The 23,043-nt window shown below is 31.6% G+C and overlaps 1 protein-coding gene across 3 annotated transcripts in view; it reads right to left on the bottom strand.

Annotated features, from left to right (window-relative positions):
- The window catches only part of LOC129230609 (mitochondrial Rho GTPase 1-like), a 65,440-nt gene that overhangs the window by 26,121 nt on the left and 16,276 nt on the right, over positions 1–23,043 (bottom strand). For all 3 annotated transcript variants that reach the window (XM_054865023.1, XM_054865024.1, XM_054865025.1), the window contains 11 exons: positions 19,997–20,137; positions 18,552–18,595; positions 16,618–16,671; positions 16,370–16,480; positions 13,368–13,418; positions 10,264–10,365; positions 10,135–10,176; positions 9,990–10,046; positions 7,705–7,813; positions 6,267–6,387; positions 3,650–3,734 (listed from right to left, as the gene is read on the bottom strand). In XM_054865023.1, the coding sequence (XP_054720998.1) occupies positions 3,650–3,734; positions 6,267–6,387; positions 7,705–7,813; positions 9,990–10,046; positions 10,135–10,176; positions 10,264–10,365; positions 13,368–13,418; positions 16,370–16,480; positions 16,618–16,671; positions 18,552–18,595; positions 19,997–20,137 (917 nt within the window). The remainder of the gene's footprint in view (positions 1–3,649; positions 3,735–6,266; positions 6,388–7,704; positions 7,814–9,989; positions 10,047–10,134; positions 10,177–10,263; positions 10,366–13,367; positions 13,419–16,369; positions 16,481–16,617; positions 16,672–18,551; positions 18,596–19,996; positions 20,138–23,043) is intronic.

Raw genomic sequence — 23,043 nt, 5'->3', positions numbered from 1 at the left:
CTTCCTCCTCAATTTTCTTTTACTTCACACTAATTACCAACTTGAACTCAGTCACTGAACTTTTAGTCTTTACATCATTCATGGATAGACAGCAGATACAAGAAACTTGACAAATTGGTTGTGATGTAAGGGTTGCTGTGGCTGCTCAGCCCAGAGAAGCAGCAAACGGGGTTGGAGAGTCAAAACCACAAAGGAACCCTTGGCTTTAACAAAACTGCCAATCCCTGAATGACAATTTATCTACAAGTAAGGACCCCTTCCCCTCCCCACCCAGTAAATTCAGGCTAAGCTAGCCCATTATAGCAAGCGCCAGAAATAAAATCACTGGATTATAAAATCAGCCGCTTTTTAAAATCAAATCTGGGAGAACAAAATCATTTCAATATCAGAAAAACTGCAACAGACACAATGAATTCCAAAATGATGTTGTATCAAGAAGTGAAAGAATCACTCTTGGAAAATGAATAAATTGCAGTGAAAAATTAGTTCTCTTCAACAGATGTGAGAAAAGTGTTTGATTTCATAGCTTAAAGTCATTCGGAGCAACGTCATTCACTTAAGAACGACGAAGAGGTAATGCTGAATGCTTTGTTAAAATGTCAACTGTATTCTGAAACACTTAAAATAAAATACAAACATAGAAACACACTTTTTCGAGTATTTAAACTAGAAAACTTTCTTATAACACAGGTATGCTGGCTTATAAAATCAGTCTCTTTACAAAATCAATTGTCTTCATAACAAATGCAATTTTAATCAGGGCCACCGAGAGGCAAGGCAAGTCCCTTGTCAAATTGGCTGCCGGGCCCCCTTACCACCATAAAACTTATAACGTGTATACTACTCTGACCATCTTATAGCATCAACGGGGCTCCATAAGGGCCTGGCCCCTTGCTTCCGACTTGGCTGATATGGCCTTTTATTTGGCCTGATTCTTAATTGTTTATTTTTACCGTATAGTAGACACTCGTTTTACGCGGTGGTTACGTTCCAGGGAAATGCTGAGAAAATCGAAACCGCGTAAATTGACACCTAATATTAGTGTTAAAATAGAGGTTTGGTTCCGTAGTTAACAAAATATATCATTCTAGTGATGACTAATTGTATACAGTCGAGTCTCGATTTACGCGAGGGATGCGTTCCAAGACCCCTCGCGTAAGTTTAAATTTCGCGTTGCGGAAAAGAGTATGTGTAAAAACTTTTATAAACATATCCAATTATTTTAGACACTTGTGAACACCACCTCAAACTGTTTAAAACCATTTCTTAACTATACATTACTGTTTCTTACATAAAAAACTGAGTTTGTATTAGTATTTTATTTTTAAATAACGTTTTATTCCACAGAAAATAGTGCTACGATGCACAAAACCAATGATTAATGCGAAAGAAAGACATAAAATAAGCCACTACGGTACGTACAGCATGTATAGTAACAAAAACAAATGCACCATAGTCGTAATTTACAGTAGATCCAGTACTGATAATTGTAATTTAAGAAAATTAAGATGTATGTTGTGTGATCAAACCGTTATTCTCATATAGGGGCATTCCACAGTATTTTTGACATTAGCTGGTGTGTAGGTAGGAAAAGATCAAAATAAAATAATATGCTAATCAAGCAGTAAATTAAAAAGTTATGGCAAAAAAGGTCACGTTACGGACTCTACATAAATGTCAAAAATACCTTGGAATGCCCCTATATTGTTAAATATACAATACAGTTGCTTCACTGATTCTTTTATAACGTTTCCACCTAAGACAAAACCCCTCTTAATGATTTTCTTTAATTCACAATAGGGAAGTTTTCGATTTTTCAATTTTATTTTTTTATGATAGAGTAACATGTATGAACATCATAGGTGAAAAAAATTTTGCGATCCGATAAGTAGTTCTTTTAAAATTAATTTTTAAAGTTCAAGCGCGTGTGACGTCAAATGGCATAGGAAGTGACGTCTTGCGCTCTTCCGATACGGGAGAAGTGGAAGGACGTGCATATTCGACTTCGAAGACGAAACGTAAAAGGCTTATCTCCTCGCATTTAACTCCTCGCGTTTCTTGGAACATTAAACCTCCCATCCTCTCGGAAATATTCGAATATCATTATTGATGTTAATTGAGGAAGATTATTTAGATTGTGCTTTAATGAATCTGGCCTCCATAGTGTGCTCAAAAGAATTATTGAATTTCTAAAAAATAAAAATATCAGCGCGCTCAAAATGTCCCTAGCGAAAACAAGGGATCTTCGGCGGAAGGCTGCCCATTAGCGCCCTGTGACGTAGGCTCGTGACGTTTCAGAAGAGCGCACTTTTGCGCGTGGATTTTTAAAAATTCATTAAAAAGCAATCACGGTGTTTTAAAATTCGGCGATGGTGAATTTTTTAGTTTTGAGGGTCAATTAACAATATCCATTAGCCAAAATATGAACATTTAATAGGTTGCAACCTCCCTATACGAGAGCAACTTCCATTTTCATAATTTTTGCATTTTGCTTAGATGCTACTCGGTAAACTTTTACGGATTTCCTGTTTTTGACTTTTAATTGTACAAATAGAAGATTCACTCATACCTAATTGCCGTGCTGTCTTCGACGCATTTTATAGTTGTTCAAGCATATAAACTTTAGCTCTTCTTCAATTGACAGAAACTTTCTCTTTTTCTTTCTATCTTCACAAACTTTAGGTGAAACAGCGCTCTTAAGTGTCATATTTCATCAACTTTCATTTAGAATGAAAAAAATAAATGAAAATGAGGAGTAGTTATTTGTATAAGCAACGGTGCGGGAAATTCCGGGCTCCGTATGATGCTAAAGGGATAAAGGTACATTCACGAAAAGAAAATTTAGTAGCCAATAACAAAGCCGATACTTACACACCACGATTTCTTTTCCGAAAATTTTCGTTTTGCACCAGGAATTTGCGTTAGGCCTAAAATTCTTTGCTGGTGAAAAAATCGCGCTATAGCCATTTCGCATAAGTCGGATTGCGTTGTAGCGGGAGTCGACTGTAATAAGTTTAATGTGTACTTATATCGACTTTTTTACACAACATTCATAAAGAAAACATATGTCTCCAGTGGCCCGAGCTCAATTATTTGCACGGCAAAATGCAGTTGATTATGCGTAATCTGCAATCTTTAGGAGTTCGGATTTTAAAAGAGGGGAAAATTTTATCTGTTTGCATTGCTGTATCTGCGATGAGGTGTGAACTCTTTGCAGAAACTCATCCGCATAAAATAAAATAAAGGTGTCAAATAATAAACCGCGTGTAATCGAAACCGCTTAAAATAAACACTTGTAAAACGAGAGTCTATTGTATTAATCTAATTTTGCAAGAAACAGCTAGCTACTTTAAGTATAAGAGATAACTACTACATAAGAGAGAGATACTTTTAGTATAAGATAAACTAGACTTCTCATGACAGCTGCTTTTTTTTTTCAATCAAAAATGGGGCAGCGAACGAAAAGGAATAGAGGTATTTTTGTGTGCTAAACAGTTAGACAAAATGCTAGTGACAACGACAACATTTGCTTGCATTCAATATTTTCTCTTAAGAGCCAATCTTACAGAAACTAGACTTTTTGGAAGAGAGAATAAGTAAATTGTTGAACGAAAAAAGATAAATTTCACACCAACAAAATTTTACTTGCCTGATCATATTTTTCGAATAATGTGGTAAGAAAGTGATATCCTTGATGGCTCAGCTCTGTTGTACAACCAGGAGGAACAACTAACCTACAAGAACGAACAGATACGTTTCAGATATCAACTACTGAAAACGAAAATAGACGTCCAAAGAAAACAAAAAACAAAACTACATCTAGCCTAAACTATCGGCAAAAACAGAGAGCTTGGATTTTTAAGCAATCCAAAGATGGAAGAATAAAAATTGTGTACTACTTTACACATTCATTATTTAATTTGTATATTTATTTTTTTTAACTTGTAAATATATAAACACCTCATTCTCTGATAAAACAAACATAAATTATAAATGCTTATGAATGTTGTTGTTTTTTCATTAGATATGTACAATACAAATAATCAACTTTAATTGATCAAAAAAGATAATTGAAGTAGAATAACAGAATGTGTTCTGCATCAGGAAATAAAATTTTACTGCACAAAATTTAATTCAGTACACTCTTGATATCTCGAAATCCTTGATATGACAAAAAAATATTTTTCCCCTTGATTTTGCATATTTATCTAATGTTATTTTTCATTCTTATGTCGCAGAGTTTTTAATCAAAACCTTGTTATGTCAAATATTTTTCAAAGTCAAACATAATTTTTCCAGAAATATCAGTTTATTGTCTCGACGCAATGCAAGGAATATTTCCAAAAATTTCTCACACCCTTCATTATTTCTCACAGGGATTGATTCGGAGAAGCTTATCTACTGCCACCTTTATTCTAAAGCCCAAGGTTGTCCAAAAATGTTGAAACTCATTTGAAAACTTTCTGTAATTTGGTAATCCAAATCTTTGACACGTCAAGAGTGTTCTTTTTTCTCTATTATTTTTGGCTCAATTTAAAAAATAAAGTTTTTGTTACAGTATTAAGACTTTTTTTCAACTCTCATTACATGTTTCTACTTATTTTTAACTATCATGACTAATTTTTAGAATATTATTTAATTATTAGTCGGACCCTGATTCAACGAATTCATCGGGACCAAAACTTTTATATGTTAAATTAGGGCTATTCGTAATATTGGGTGAGAAAAAAAAGAGCTTATCTTATCTAAAATCCCTAATAAGCAACTGCACAAAAAATATCCATGATTAGAAAGTGTTCACTTTTTATTCAGCATTCCGCAACTTATTACACAGTGGTTAATTTGAAATTTGAGTAGAGATGTTTGACGATTTCCTTGATACTTGACCTGAAAAATTTCCGTTTCGACTTTATGGCGAGTAGAAAATAGTGTCATTCACAGCCTGGTGCATGAGATGTGTTTTTAGTTTCCAGGTCATGTAAAGCAATTGAAAAAGTTTTTATGGGAGTGTCTATATGATATTATGATACTGATACATGAGTTTTAATGGGAGTTTCATTATCGCCTTCTGCATCAGAATATATATTCATTGGTTGCGCCCTTGCCCCTTAAAAATGGCCGATTACAAGAAAAGTCTTTTTCTGCTTTGGACAAGATGGATGCATCATTTGGAAAACAATCCAATATTTCCTAACTCAAACTAACAAAAAAAGAGTTTTTTTTCGGCTGCTAAAACAATTTGTTAATTTGGGTTTATTATTCAGTAAACAGGGGGTTTTGCCTTCATTTTAGTTGAGGTAAAAGAAAAATTTGCTAACTCGCGGAATTCATTAAACTGGGGTCCGACTGTATTATGACCTTGTAATCTGGACTGTTTCAGTCCCTTGGACTTCGTGATATCAAGAACATACTATACACTAGGGTGGTTCAAAAATACTTTTATTCAGCTATAGTCTAGGACACTCCCTATTTTTTTTTTTACTTTACTGATAGTATTATAATGTAAAAGTTTTAGCTTCTCACTCAAATTTTAAGAGGGTGCTGAATGACCCCTTAATTCAACATTCGCCATTCCACAGAAAATGCCAAATTTAGACACATTTAATTTCCCAAGCTGGTTTTTTTTTGAAAATAATTATTTTATTGCAATGTATATGCATATTACTAGTGTATACTATAATATGTAGCATTGTTTTTTCAATTCAATACATTTTTAACTCCCTACCCATACTTACGAAGTTTAGGGGTGGGGGTTTAGCACCCTCTTTCAGTGGACATAGGAAGCTAAAATTCTTCCAGTAAATTGCTATCCACAAGTCTAAAAATATTGAGGGGTGTCCTGTTATGTAGCAGACACTTTTTCTACATGTATTTTTGAACCACCCTACTGCACATACAGCCTAATCTATTTGATATGCCTAAACATACTTGAACATCGGAAAGACTTTTTTTTTTTTTCTGCTTCTTTCTTTTTTTTTTTTTTTTTGTTTTGTTTGTTATCCCTATTAAGTAACAAAATTTCAATATTTTTCTATTAAAAAAGCTATTGGTCCCATTAAACAGAAAATTAGTATTAAGAGTCACTAAAGATGTCATAAAAGTCAGTAAAAAACTTTTTGAAAACCTTTTGTTCTTGTTAAAAATTCTAAATTAAAAAATGCAAAAAAACACAAAATTCTTCTTGGAAATGCTTTTTATGTTAAATGTAATTACTGAAGAACAATCCTTAAGTGACAACATACACCACATGTATTACTAAACATTACCTAGGACAAAGGTAATCCTTATTTAATTGCATGTTATCATCGTAACCAAACTTTCGTAGAACAGCCCAAGTAGTTTCATGTCTTCCTCTTTGAATAAATAAAACATGAAGAAAGAGAAACCCTAAAAAGAATTCAAAGTAAAGTTATGCAAATGAAACATTAACTAAAAATGAAAAATGAAATTTTTTCTTAATGATCATTATCAGGAATAAAAATTGAACACTAAAGAACATAAAATACAAAAAATAAATAAATAATAATGATAATAATAATAAAACATGAATTTGCTTCTGACAAATTTAAGTTAGAATGGTCTAAATGTTATCATTGTGCATAAATTTTTATACTTTTTCAGATTTTTTATTCATTCTCATTTTATTTCCCACTCCAGGGGCCCCTGTACCTACTACTTTTTGGTTTTAACAGTTGGATGGAACCCTGAAGACAGCTCTGATTTTTTTATCCAGACCAAGAACCGAGCAATCTTTGGTCCAGTACCCCCAGAGGAATTGTTTCACTTGAAGGACTTTATGACCACGAGCATATTTAATGTCCCCAGTCCCCATTAAAGAAGACGGTGGATCTTCAACCGGCTAGGACCGAACCCTGGACCTTCCGGTCACAATTCCAATGCCTTACCGATCAGGCCACCACGGCTTCTTCATTCTCAGATTAAAGAGTTACTAGTTATCATGGGTTGACATAAGCAATAAGCATTTTTACATTTTCACAGCAGTTTGTTATATTGCTATGCATGTGTGAGCTGTATTTTTGAAACAGAAAGGCAAAATAATAAATGATTTTTGAAGAAAATGGCACTTTTTTTATAAACGTCATTGAAAAATAACTACTGAATAAATTGAGCTTTTTTTCTTAACATAGATGTGTTGAGCGATTGAAATTTTGAAAATCTTTTGAGTTATGTATTCTTGAATGGTTTTATGGAGAAAATATACTATAGACAAAAGTTTATCTTTGCTATAATGGTGGGAAAAAATAGCACATTTTTCTTGCATTAAAACACAAAACTTTTTTTTTTTTAATGCTTGTAATTTTTGACTTAACCAGAAATTTTTCTGTTAAAAAATAGAGCTAAACTTTTGTTGAAATTTGACAAAAAAAAAAAAAAAAACACAAGGTTGTGCGATCGTTTGTGCATTAGATATACCACTAAGTTGAAAAGAGTTAAGTGACTGTATATAATTATTTATTTTTCAGTCATTGGTAGAAACAATCAAAAGAAGCCAAGGTCAAGGTGAGATCCATAAGCAAATTTCATGCTAGTTCAAAATAAAAGATTGTTTAAAAAATTTGAAATCCATGCTTTTTATTTATAGCAACATTTAAAACATTCAATTATACTGAATCAAAAAACAAGTAAGAGAACCTACTTTTAATATGTTTTAATTTAAAATTAATAAACTACTTATGAACTTACCTTTTAGAGTTAAGCCATCATTTCTTATACCATCATCAACATTTTTTCGCACCAGGTTTTTTACATCTTCAAGAGCATGAGGTTGTAAAGGAGTATTGAAACATCTCCGCTAAATTGAACAAAAAAAATAAAATAAAATAAATGAATAAATAAAATAAAAATTCTTCTTATTTATAATAATAAATGATTGAATGTAATACTGCTGAAAACAGATGTCTGATAAAAACAGAATTTCCTATGGTTTAACAGTATTCAGGGCCGGATTTAGGGGAGGGCAGGCGGGGCTACTGCCCCGGGGCCTCCACAACAAAGGGGCCCTCACAATATTTTTTTAACAAAATACTCGAACTTTCACGGGTCGAAAATATCGGATATATACATATATATCAAAATATTCGGATATGTATCGAAGTATTGGATATTTTCGAAAATATGATCTTTTCAAACCCTGATTAGGGGCCTCCACTCCTTCATTGCCCCGGGGCCTCCACACTTCCAAATCTGGCCCTGACAGTATTGTCTATGAAGAAATACAGTGAAATCGCGTAACAAAAAATATCAATACAACGAAATATGTTTCAACTAAATAAAATGTTAGTCCTAATTTAATTTTCATTGTATTACTTTAATTCTATTACAATGAAATTCTCATTACAAGGAACAAAATTTGGGAAGCCTTGAAGTTTGTAATAAATAGTTGTTTGTAATAAATTGTAACGGGATTTCAATCACTCTTGCCTTGCTGTAAGAGAAGAACAAAAAACCCATGCAGCTTCTAAGGTAATTTTTTCACCCTCATTATACATGTAAAATACTTCAAACATAATAAAAGAGTTTATAAACACTAACTTTTTAGAGGACACTAAAACACAAAGGTTATTGAATTCAATATTGCAGAAATTAATTTTTCATACTAACATCACTTTGCCAATGAAAAAAAAAAATAATAATAGCTTTGTTGGAACAGGAATTAGAGAATATCAATTGTAGAATATTATTCTCAATGTTTTGTGTTCTTATTGAATTATTAATGTTTATTGATTAATGCTGTTTATGCAAATTAACCCTTTTCTAATACCTTTACTATATGTGGCAACAGTGTGTTTTCAATATATAAAACTGCTGGTGTTGGGGCGGTCAGGGCTTGTTTGTTCTTTCTTGACATGCGCGTGTAACCTTAACAATGTTTTAACCTGTTTTTAATAAATATAGTTCTTGTTTTAACCTGTTCTTAATAAATATAGTTCTTGTTTTAACCCTGTGCTGTTTCTCGTCCTTAAGTTCAGTTGAAGTACGTTGAAGTGAAAATTTTGGACATTGGTTAAATGTCCCGTATCTGCAACCTAAAGTTAAATATATTTAGATTTAACTTTAGGTTAGATTTATTATTGATTAATGCTGTTTATGCAAATTAACCCTTTTCTAATACCTTTACTATATGTGGCAACAGTGTGTTTTCAATATATAAAACTGCTGGTGTTGGGGCGGTCAGGGCTTGCTTGTTCTTTCTTGACATGCGCATGTAACCTTAACAATGTTTTAACCTGTTTTTAATAAATATAGTTCTTGTTTTAACCTGTTCTTAATAAATACAGTTCTTGTTTTAACCCTGTGCTGTTTCTCGTCCTTAAGTTCAGTTGAAGTACGTTGAAGTGAAAATTTTGGCCATTGGTTAAATGTCCCGTATCTGCAACCTAAAGTTAAATATATTTAGATTTAACAAGCTTTATAAGAACATCAATGAGATACTGAGGAATGACCTAGAAAAAAGTTTCTAAAATTCTTTTATGTCTCCATTTTCTTCTCTATTTTTTTCCCTTACATTTAAAAGGGTCACTCTACAGCATTCAACTTTATAACTCAGAAAAGTAAAACCAAGAAACGTAAGTTCCCCCACAGAAATTTAAATTATGTAAAGGTTTCATGACTAATTCCTGTACTTCTTTTTCAATATGTTCTCTTAAAAATACTGTACTCAAATATTATTGCTGCTGAAGGGATAAAATGATAAAAATAGTAGAAAAAAATGTATTATTATTTGTACAATTAAAAAGGCACAAATGTCTTAAAATTTTACTGCAAAGTGATCATCCATTCATAAATGAAACAAAAAATAATCAAAACATATAGCAAACATAGTACATTCAAATGCTTAAATTAATTTTTGCAAATAATCCAAAAATATATAAAGCCTTAAAAAAAATAAATATATTTATAAACTATCATAAACTGTATATAAATAAATAAATCTACATATAAACTTTATGAAATGCATGTCTCTTTACCTGAAATTGATTTAATTCATAATCGCTTAAAATTTCATCATTATCATAATCACAGATCTAAAATAAACAAAGAAAAATTAACTTTGGAAATCAGTTTATTTCAAATATAAAATAAAACTTACATATAAAAATCCTTGATATTTACCTTGAATATCCTTGTGAGAGCTTTTTTACATTTTTCAGTCAGCTAAATTAAAAAAATAAAATAAAATAAAATTCAATCCCTCAATAATGAAATATAAATAAAATGAGAGGGGAAAAAAACAATTCTTACATCTCTTGTTTCAGTAACATATAAAGGGGTGGTGGGATGAAGTACTGCCTTTTGAGCATAATAAAAAAGTTCTGAAATATTTTTCAATGTTTTTGCAGAGCACTAAAACAAAAAAGTATTTTAATCCAATATTGCTGAAAAAATATCAGCACATAAAAATTAAATGAAAAATTATCATATAAGCTTTGTGCTGCAACATGATTAAAGTGAAAACCCAAAGCAAATTTTGAAGAAAATACAACAAAAAGCTATTTCAAGGCTACAATGGAGCTCATCAGTGTAAAAAACTCACCAACACAAACAATAGAGCTTTTTTCAGGGATGAAGAGGCTCCATTGTAGCCTTGAAATAGCTATATGCTGTATTTTCTTCAAAATTTGTGCTTTATTTACGTCTGTTTTTCACTTTAATCAATAAATAAAATTGCTTTTATTACTAAGAAAATTTTGCTTTATTTATTATAACAGCCAGAGTTGATAGTAAACTCAAGTAAAATTTTCTGAAGACAGAGTGAAATTTTTGAAAACCATGATGAAACTTGACATACACAAATCAATCAAAAAAAAAAACATTTTAAAAGTTTTTTAGATTTTTTTTTTCATTAAACAATTTTTCAGTTTTTGAAGGTGTTGTCCGCCTAAAATTTTGGATCACAAACACCACTGATAACTACCAAAAATTTTTCAACTACGGTAGAACCTCCATTATCCAAACCTTGATCAACCGAAACTCTCCGTTAACCGAAGTCGGTTTCATCTTCACTATTTTTTCACTTTCTACTTTTCTCTTAACAAACACCATTTTGAAAGTTTTTTTCTTTCCCTCACATTCGTTTTCTACGCAAGCCGTCTTTTCCAAACTAAGAGTGCAGATAACACTAAGATGAAGTTAGCGAAAATCTTTGCCGAATTTTCCAACTGGCGCAGATGAAAATGCTACAGATGTTGTGAAAGATAGTGTTGCTGAATTTTCAAGCCTTTTTAAGCACAATGAAAGGTTTTGAAAATTGTGAGGATAGAGAAATCACAGATTGGTTGAATTGTCCTCCTTCCAGTTGCTCAATAATGAGGAATTAATAGCAGCAGACCGAAATTCTCCAAAAGAAGAAAATGACGAGGATAATAGTGATTCCGGAGTAAATAAGATCATTAACAATGATGCTTTTGAGTGTCTCTTAAAATGCCTCGTTTGGTTGGAACAACAGGAACAGTGATTCCTCTGAACTCATGCTTTTAACAAAACTTCAGGTTGGCGCTGCGCGGCAAAAGGATGGCCAATTTATACCAGGTGAAGCTTCCATTTAAACCATTGTAAGTTTTTGTTTCAGAGATAAATTTATTATTAGATATAATTTTAGTCTATTTAACAAATTAAATAGTCTTAATAACAGCTCAAAGACAATACTACATATTAAACTAGATTATTAGTAATGAATTTTTGATTATTCGAAGTAGGTTCGGTTCCAATTACTTCCGATAATCGAGGTTCTACTGTACTTTAATTTTGTATTTCAAACTCAACAATCTTTTACTATTTAAATTAAAAGTTATTACAAAACGAGCTGATGTGTGCCTCACATGACTTCCTTTTTCTCCAATTTAATATCATTTCCCCATTATTGGCAATTTTCATGTGATTCAATAGTTTACTCTGTTAATATCACCGACAGTGGCCAAATTGAAACCAGATTTAAAAAAACAAAATTTGAAAAAATTGCCAAATTTGTTGCCAAGTTGGCAACAAAACTTGGCGACCAAAAGACTGGCGATATATCGCCAAGTGTCTGCCAAATTATAACACTACTTGAGTTTACATCGAAATTAACAATGAGTTATGCGACATACATACATACATACGGACGTCACGAGAAAACTCGTTGTAACTAACTCGGGAATCGTCAAAATGGATATTTCACGTGTCTATACGTTCTTAGGCACTTATCCATGTGTGGTCGAGTCAAAAAAAAAAAACTCAACATTCATTCGGGGATGAGCAAAATGGAAATTAAGGTCGATTTTTGAGTGAAAAATTTTTCGCGAATACAATACTTCCTTTTTTTTTAATAGGAAGTAAAAATCTTTAAAATATTTTAGTTAACTATAAAAAGGCATGGATATGGGATAGTGAACTTAAGCCATTAAGAAAAAATGATTCATATATTTCTTCTTTCTTTACTATTAATGCAATGCACTTTTCCTAATGTGTAAAAGATAACCAGTTTATTTTCAACTTAATCTATGAGTTTTCTTCATTAATCATTCAGAATATGCATTACAGTATTTCATAACAGAAGCCTTCTTAACCACGCTCAAAATTTCTAAGCTTATTTTCTTTTTTAAACATCATTTATTATTGAAAGAAATTTATTATTTATAGATAGAAAATTAGACATCAACACATTAACTAAGTGTAAAAAGAATAAGCTAACACATTATGTTTAGCAAGTTAGAGCAAGTGAATTGAAATAGAAAATACGATTTCAAAAATTCTGCAACACATCACAATTGTGGATGTTTTTCACTACAGTAAAACTATTGCTGCATGAAATCTTGTGTTGTAATATTTTTCACTGGGACTTGAATCACTAAGAAACAGTTAATACAAATATAAAACTCAACTTCATTCCCTAAATTTAAATTTAAGTGCATTTTTTAATTCTCTTTCAAGCATTCCCTTTAAATATGTCAAAAATAAACATGTGAGTAAATTTGAAGCAAAAACTTTTGTATCATAAAACATCTGCACAGTTAAAAGTTTACACACAGTCAAATTTGGCTACAAAAAGTAACAACTGTTACAAAATAGCAGAATTCTTTAGAACTATAGGCTTTGAATGAATATTTTACATATAAAAAGTGAATTTTTCAGCTGGCAGAACAAAATCTATATTTTTAAAGAAGTTAATGCCAAACAAAAAGGTAAAAGTTATTTAAGTTTGAATGGGAAATGTACAAATATTTTAAATTGAAAAGAAACGTGTAAAGTTATGAGAATAAAGAGAACACAATCATTTTAAGGTTTACAGGACAAATGTGTCATGGAAAAAATTTCATCAATGTAGGCATTAAGAAACACTTAATTCAAAATCATAGATTTATACTCACTTCAACACATGATTCTATTTCTGCATATGCATTCATAATTGGTAGGATAATCTAAACAAGAAATAAAATTTCAATGAATAATGAAGTAAAAATTTTATTTTGTCATTTGATATCAAAAATCATTTCTATGTAAGAAAGATAGCTGAGAGCAATAGATTTACTTATACTATATGGCTAAAACAGTAAACGTTTAGAAAAGATGAGAATGTATTTATTTAGCTTTTTATAAGATACTATAAAATACACAAATGGATGTCAGGAACTGGCACTTGGCCACACCAAGTTTCAGAAGCATTCATTTACAGCAGCGGTTCCCAACCTTTTCCCCCTTGCGAACCCCTTTCAAGGCCAGAAAGAAACTGGCGAACCCCTTGTGCTGTAAAATATGTCAACAAATATACTAACACTAGCTGCGTCGCCCGGCTTTGCACGGTCCACCTCGAAAATAAAAGTTATGACAAGTGACATGAGTTCAACACTCAGGCTTGAACCAAAAAAAGAAAGTCAGTGAAATTTTGCAGCAGATTGCGGAAAAAACTCCAAAAAAGTAAACATTTTAAATCCCCTGATTACAGGAAAAGCCTCAAAACAAAAACAAGAATTTTACCTGTTCATATTCGAGAAAAAAAAATGGCAACAGATCTTTCATCTCAATGATTTTCTTCACGCTATACATTTTAATAAAAGCATTGATGCCGAAAGTTGAGATGAAGCACTGAATAATAATTTGAATGGAGGAAAGCCTTCGAAAAACAGGGATTTTATGTTGAAATCTGTGTCATAATTAATAGCTTTTAATTGATATTTCCGCTAATTACTATCAGAGGATTATGTTAAATAGCCAAACATAAAGATGGGAAAATTACGAATCTATCGATACCTGGTTCAATGGTCAGTTCACTGTCGTTCGGGAGAAGAAGCTTGGACATACATACATACATACATAGATATGCTCAGTTTTTAATTATATAAGAGATTTTCATATAAAGAGTATCGAATGTGTGACATACAAATGAATAAATAACGAATAAAAAACCCCTTGATACCTCTCGCGAACCCCCAGGGGTTCGAGAACCACCGGTTGGGAAACAATGAGTTACAGGAATCCGCAACATGCAAAGGAACACTGAACAGATTGAGAAAGTAAACAAAAACGCAAAGCTTGACATTTTTACGATTCTGCCAACTAAATGTATTTGTTTTGCCACAACTCAAATACTAAAATTAAAAATGTCATATATTGAAAATATATAAGGAGTACATTTCTTTGTTATTCAACTAATTTTTTTAATGTAATGGATTAATCATCAAAATTACGCACGTTATTCTTCATAATAGTAAAAAAAATCATCAAATTTCACCCAGCAAACGATAAACTTAAAATTAAATTATCTCACTCTTGATATTTACTTAACTCAATTGAAATAAATTATATTATAATAGAATAAATACTGCACACTTTAAATTTTAAACAGTTAGCTTCATGATCATCTCTTTTCTAACACAAATTTCTCTCAATTCGTTTACAGAGTGTTACTTATCTCTGTCATGTTTGATTGCTTTAACAGTTTCTCATTTTGGTTTAAATATCATTTGACATATAGCAAGTGTTCTTTATTTTTAGAACATAATATACATTTTTTGTGATCTAAAATGACAGAAATAGAATTTTTTTCATTTTTTGTAAAACTTGTTACAGAAATTGCAAACTAAATTCAACTAAATTTTTGTTTAAAATACAACGTTTGAAAAACATGAGACTAAATTTTTGAGACATATAGAAAACTTGTCTATAACAATACGGTTGGGTATTGTTACAGACCCCCCCCCCCAAAAAAAAAAAAACTGTTGTAGACAGGCTATCATAACAGACAGTTTAAACCTTTATGCAAACATCCCCACTGTGCATCGTTACAGGGAGTATATACAAAGGCTTCACTGTACAGTCGAGTCCTGACTTACGCGATGCGTTCCAAGACTCTTAGCGTAAGTTGAAATTTCGCGTCGCGGAAAAATGTATGATACAATTATTTAGAAACATACCAAATTCTTTTAGACATTTGTAAACACCCCTCAAACTGCTTTACAGCATTCCTCAACTATACATTACAGTTTCTTCCTTTAAAAAGTTGACTTGTACTGTATTTAAAAAATAAAAGAAGCTGTGAAATTCAACATAAATATTTTAAGATGCACAAAATGAATGATCGATAGGAGGGAAATACATGAAATAAAACAACATGGTACGCACAGTATGTAGTAATAATAAAATGCTGCACTATCTAGTACTGTACAGTAGATACAGTAATAATGTTTAGGAGTTAAAAAATGAAGATGATGATGATTTATGCTCCATGATCAGATTGTTATTCTTATCTAATACATTTTAAAATACAGTTGCTTCGTCTTTTCTTTTATAATGTTTCATTCAGTCATACTTATTGGGTTGCTACCATTGACGTTTTGTAGTTGTTCAAGCATATCGAGAATCTTAAACTTTTTTTTTTGTCAGATACTTTCTTTTTTTGCCATATCTTCACAAACTTTAGATGAAACAGCACACTAAGGTGCCATTATATTTCATCAACTTTAATGTTTAGAATGAAAAAATAAATAAATGAAAGCTGCTGAGTGGTTATTTGATGCACTAACAATGCAATGTGTAGACTAGTTTTATGTGGGAACTTTCAGTGTCAGTGATGCTAAAGGGATGTAATAACATTCATGAAATTAAATTTTAGTTTTCAATGACGAAGCCGATACTTGATTCCAAAAAAAATCGTGTTGTGGACGAGGGATTCTCGTCAGCTCTAAAATTAGTTCCTCGTAAAAAATTCACGCTATAGCCATTTCCCGTAAGTTGAAAAGTGTTGTAGTGGGAGTCGACTGTATTTGGATTCTCAATGCGTGAAATATGCTTGTAGGGGGGCTAAAAACATCTTTGTCTGGATTAGAAACAATATAAGCACCTAAAAGATATTTAGGAATAAAACTAATCTTACCTCTAATGAACTATATTCAACAAGATCTACTTTGTTTCCTACAAGCACAACAGGAATTTGATGATTTTCACCCAGTTGTTCTTGTATGAAGGGCAACCAGTATGATGTAATCTACAAAATATTTATCTTTAGTATATTTTAATTACTATCAAAAATTTTACTAATATTTAGATGCTGCTCAGAAATCAATTCAATTTCTAAACAAAAAAGAATGAATAACAAAATGTTTAAAAAAAAAAGATAAATACTTTGTCTATAGTGTCATCATCATCTACAGCATACACAATGCATATGACATTGGCCTGCGAAGAAAAGTAAAACATCTTAGATTTAAAATAATAAAATTTCTAAGCACTTACAAATTTAAGAAATCAAATTCAAAGAATTAATTTATATTGATTATGAAATTTTAATTAGTAACACATTTTAGAAATCAAATCCAAAGAATTAATATTGTTGATTATGCAATTTTGATTAAAAACTAAAAAGCTAAGCCCCATTCATTTTTAATCAACATACCATGTCAGTGATTGAAAAAAATTAGAGCATAAATCGTGGTTGTTACCTCAGAAGAGGCTATGAAAAATCCACAATTTCAAGAAATGTGCAGTCCATGTTTAAATCATGGGATGTAAGGAAAATGTTAATTAAAAACTACTAAAATTTGGATTTTCGATATTTAATTACACTAAATGTACTTTGTATGTTCAATATACAGATATTATCACATTAAATTCATTCAAACATAATTTATAATTACCAGTAAGAACAAGTCTACAAATAGTGCTTTCAATTTTGAATATTTTTTCGAGCTACTTTTCATCTCCTACATTAGGGGATTATGAAAACACTAAAGCAAATGCAATAGCAAAACAATGTCTGCATATGCAGCATGTGAGAGCTTCACTAAAGCTGATCTATACTGGAAGCAAAATGGTTACAAAAGTAGGTAAGTTCAAAAAATAATTTTTAAGGAAAAATTTGCATATCTGTCCCAACAAAAAGATAAGAGTAACAATACGAGCTAGGGAACCATTTTGAAACTACTTAAGTACGTAAAAAACTGAAAAACACATATTTGTACAAAAATTGGAACTGGAGGTAATTACTTTTGCAGCTACATTCTTCACTTGTTTACTCCCTGCTATCAATATGCTAATATTCCAATGAAACATTGCAAAGGAGATATAAAATGAAGTTTCATACTAGGCTGATTATTAAATATGTATTTTCAAAAAAAAGTATAGTGCAACTAAATATGTATTAAGTATTTCAAAAAGTTTGCCATTTTTTGACCTTTTTAGCTTTACCAGTAAACATTTAAAAATAAAATAGGTGAGCAGGCAACTATTTTTAATAAATACATAAAGTTATAAAGTGGGGGGATGTGAGGCAAAGCGAAATAGTGAAGAAAACTTAACTTTTTCAAAATGAACAAATTGGAAATTCGTTTTGAAAATTACAATACATAAAGAAAGAAAAATATATTTTATGATAAAACTTTCATTGAAACATTATTTTTTACTTTTGGCAGTAAATTTTCGCTTTCCAAAATGTTGGTTGATTAATATATAATTGAAAATAAATGCGTGAATAAAATACTGAATGAATAATAAAATAAGTGAATGAATGAATAAAACCTGAATTATTAAATGAAGGAATGAAAATAAAATTAATAAATGAATAAGTAAATAATTTAATAAATGATTGAATAATTAAACAAAAATGAACTATTTTACTTGGTCCCGCAAGCACTTGACTATTTAAAAAAAAAACATTTACTACAAAAATAAGCTTAATATTAAATATAAATAGTGCACCAAACATTAGTAGGTCACAATGAACATTTCAAATATTAATAACAAGAACTTTATCATTTCATAATAAGAAAAATGATTTTTAACTTACAACAAAATAGTACAACATGAGTATCAATTTTTGAAAATTGCTTACATCATCATATCTTTTAATCTCCAAAGATATATTTTTTTTTTTCCCTGACTGGATTAGATTACTGGTGTTACTACATAGTTAAAATATTAAGTAGCGCCAAAAACAGAGTAAATATTTCACCATTTCCCTTTGCCCCACATTCTCCTATATAGTGAAAGTTTTATTTTAATCAATTTTAAACTATTCAAACAGCTCAATAAAAGGCTTAAATAAAATAGGTGAAGCATACCTTATGCAGCTCTACAACTAGAGAATCTTCATTTTGCTCTTGAGCTAAATATAAAGTGACATAAAAAATTTACATCAGACCTCATTTTCATGAAATATACAAAGAATACAAAGCATTTTCTTTTAGAATGCACTAAAAATTATCAATAAAACTAATAACTAAGGAGTCCATTTTTCACACTCAATGAATTTTTTTTCTTAGAGAAGTTTCACTTTCATTTTACAAATTAATACTATGATTCTACTTTGAGATAATACATTGGGACCCCGATCTAATGAACCTCTATTTAACAAGTTTCACGATTTAGGGAATTTTTATTTTTCTCCCAATAAAATGAAAGCAAAAACCCTCATTTAAAGAATAATAAACCGCAAATTAACAAATTTTAGAACAGCGAAAACAATTTTTTTTTCCTCAATTTGAGCTAGAAAATATTGAATTGTTTTCCAAATGACATACCCATGTTGTCTGAACAAGAAAAACACTTTAATTGGAATCTGCAATTTTTGACGGGCGAGAGGGCAACCAATGAATAGCAATTGATGCAGAAAGCGATAATAAAACTCTTATTAAAACTTACTTTTTCAAGTGCCTTACATGGCCTCTAAACTAAAAACATATCTCATTCAGCAAGTTGTAAATTGTATTTTCTTTTCTCCATAAAGTCGAAAGAGAAAGGTTTCGAGTCAAGTATCAAGAAAATTGTCAAACATCTATTACTCAGTACTTGAAATTTTCAAACTAGTGTGTAATAATTCGTAGAATGCTGAACAAAAAGTGTACACTTTCTTTTTTCGGATATTTATGCATAATTGCTCATTAGGGCTTATAGATAAAGTAAGTACAATTTTTTTTCACACCCCAATATTACAAACAACCCTGATTTAATGTATAAAAGTTCCGGTCCCAATGAATTTGTTAAATCGGGGTCAGACTGTATAAGCTTGAACAAAAATATTTTTCATTTATTATTTTTTTCCCATCATTTGAGAGGTTATCAATGTTTGATTATCGTTTAAAAGAGGAAAAAAACAGGATTTTGTTGAATGGGAGGAAGTTGTTGAGGTAAAAAGTTTTATCCACTGATAGAAAGGAAGGGAAGAAGATGGGGACAAATTGGCAATTTGGGCAGCTACCCAGAGTAACAAGTTCTAACAAAGTGTTGATAGTAATTATATTATTTTCTCATATTGTCTAGAAAAAATTTAAACATTTAAAAACTTTATATAAGCCTGAGAGAATAGTCTTAATATGAGGTGCAGCCCTCAGGTTAAAAAATGTTGAGCACCACTGAATTAGGCAGTTAATCATTCGATGGAAAATGCATGCTATCAAAAGTACATTTTCTTTCAAAAATCGTGCACTTTATGAACAACAACCAACTGATCGTATAATACTACTGCGTTGGGTTAAATCATTTGAAGGAGTAAAATAATCCATAGTACCTGAATAGTCAACTATATTTGTAGGTACTTTTTCTGGAGTGACATCAGCTGGAATGGTGATCTCCTCAGCTCTTGGTGGTACATCTTCGGGAAATTCTTCACTCACCAAAGACAATATTAATGATGTTTTACCAACACCCGCTACAAATATATGCATATATAGATTATATCGGAGTCAAATCAAACTTATTAATGGTAATTTCTTATAACAACTACTAATAGATATTAAATAAGCACATTCGGAAAAACAATGAATTGCACTAAAAAGTCAACTATCTAATTGGAAAAATTTCTACTATGTATATTAAAATAATATTTCTAACCCTATAATAACACTCATATTTCTATCCCTAGAATAATATGTGATGCAATACAATTAACTTAAAATTGCAACTTAAGTTAAGCAATCAGGACAAAATTATTTACATCACTACTGCACAAAACCATATTTCTTATGACACTTCAACGATAAATTCTCTCATAAAAAAAATTAGACACATAGTTAAATCTCATTCAAAAAAAAAAAAAAAAACACATATCTAGGAAAATAATTTGGAAGGAATTTTTTAATTTAATACCAAAAACATTTTCCCACATGTACCAGAGTTCACGCAATTTGCCCTTTAATTCTCAATGTAATCTTCATCACAATTAAACAACACAGCAACCGCTTTGAAATTCACACAGAAATAGTTTCTGACTACTTCAATCAGGGCCGGATTTAGGGGAGGGCAGGCGGGGCTACTGCCCCGGGGCCTCCACAATAAAGGGGCCCCCCACAATAAAATTTTTACAAAATATCCTAGCTTTCACGGTCGAAAATATTGGATATATACATATACATCAAAGTATCGGATATTTTCGAAAATATGATCTTTTCGAACCCTGATTGGGGGCCTCCACACTTCCAAATCCGGCCCTGACTTCAATAGCACTTATGTGTTGTGAAGCAATGATTTTCTTAATAATGTAACATTTTATACTCTTATTGATACTTTTCTGTACTAATAATAAAGCTGAAAGTCTCTCTATCTGGATGTCCATAGGGTGTCTGGATCTCTGTGACGCGCATAGCGCCTAGACCGTTCGGCCGATTTTCATGAAATTTGGCAAAGTTAGTTTGTAGCATGGGGGTGTGCACCTCGAAGCGATTTTTCGAAAATTCGATGAGGTTCTTTTTCTATTCCAATTTTAAGAACAAAAATATCATAAGATGAACGAGTAAATTACGAAATTATCATAACGTGGAACCGTTACATGGGCACAAGCCAATTGGCGAGAAAATTCATCATCCATTATCTTTACTAACAATAAAGCTGAAAGTCTCTCTGTCAGGGTCTCTCTATGTCCATATCTCTGTCTGTCAGGATCTCTGTGAGGCGCATAGCGCCTAGACTGTTCGGCCGATTTTCATGAAATTTGGCACAATGTTAGTTTGTAACATGGGGGTGTACACCATTGAGAAGGAATACTAATGGAGGGAGGGAGCCATAGCAAATGTCTCAGTGAAATGAGCTTGGGATCCAATGTTTCCCAGGTCAGGTGACTTGTTTGGCTGGGAAGTTGTTGCGCTTTGGCACGCAATCGCTCTTTTGGCATTAAATATTTTTCAGACAACGCGACGGCTCTTATTATGAAGTCGGGCCTACAAATCAGAGAAACTCTGGCTCCAACTCCTTTACCGCATAATAATAAATAAATAAATTAATAACGGATAAAAATACAGGCCTAGCGTTCAAACTCCCTCTCCCGTCTTCTTTCCGGATTTTAAAATATAATGTAATTGTAATTTATGGATTCATATGTACTGTAATTAGTGTTTTGAAATTATTTCATACACAGGCATACTAGTATTTAAATTGAAGCATAAAAATAGCAAATCTTTATTCTTGCGCATCTGCTGTTCACAGGAGCTTGGCAAGAAGATACTCGCCAACAAAGCAAATGTACACAATATGCTTAAGAGCCGTTAAAATAATTTTTAGTTAAGTAAAAAGTGTTTTTATGGAACTAAAATGTTATTTGCAATCAAGATATACAATGTTTTATAACTTTTATAGGTAAAATAAGTACAAAATTTTAAAAATATTAGGCAACTGTGGAATATGTACTCGTTGAATGCATATAAATGTTATTTTTTCTTTATTTAGAAGTAAAAAACATTCGTATATGCTAGGGAAAAGTTACTGGACCTCCTGGTGTGGCTTTTTCCTCACAGTTTACAATGCTAGAATACTGCACTATTACTATAAATCGAATTTTTCCCTTCTACAGTTAAAGGTTGTTATCATGCATGGCTTCAGCTAATGAAAACTTCTTCAGCGGTTACGGTCAACTCGAAATTGCTCCCCAAGTCACATGGTACTGTTGCCGTGTCGGGATAGTAGGGTTGCACTCTCTCCGTCTATTCCTTCTCAATGGTGTGCACCACGCAGCGATTTTTCGAAAATTCGATGTGGTTCTTTTTCCATTCCAATTTTAAGAACAAAATTATCATAAGATGGACGAGTAAATTCTAAATTATCATAACGTGGAACCATAACATGGGCACAAGCCAATTGGCGAGATACGAAATTATCATAACGTGGAACTGTAACATGGGTACAAGCCAATTCACCATACATTATTTGTAAATATACAGGCGAACCAAAATACCTTTTTATTTTTCTACTACTACGTGCAAAGTCGTGCGGGTAGCACTAGTAATGTATAAATCCAATGTATTGTCCTTGAAGATACAGGGATATTATAACTGTCATTGAGCGGTACAGGTTTCTTTGTGGAAAGTTGCTGCCTGTGAGGACGCTTACAGGTTTTGGGTGGGACGCTTTTGAACATCCTCCGGACTACTCTGACCTAACTCGCAGCAACTTTTATTTGTTTCAGCATCTGAAGTTTTTCCTTGACAGTCAGTGGCACAACAGCAGTGATGAGCTCAGAGAATATGTTATGTACCCCATGGTTGATTACACCAGGCGGCAACTTTCTACCAATAGGTATACAAAATCTTGTACCATTCTATGACAAATGCTTGGAAAATCACGGGA

This window comes from Uloborus diversus, chromosome 9, assembly GCF_026930045.1.
Source record: "Uloborus diversus isolate 005 chromosome 9, Udiv.v.3.1, whole genome shotgun sequence".
NCBI classification, from domain to species: domain Eukaryota; kingdom Metazoa; phylum Arthropoda; class Arachnida; order Araneae; family Uloboridae; genus Uloborus; species Uloborus diversus.
This window is presented reverse-complemented; position numbering and strand designations above follow the sequence as displayed.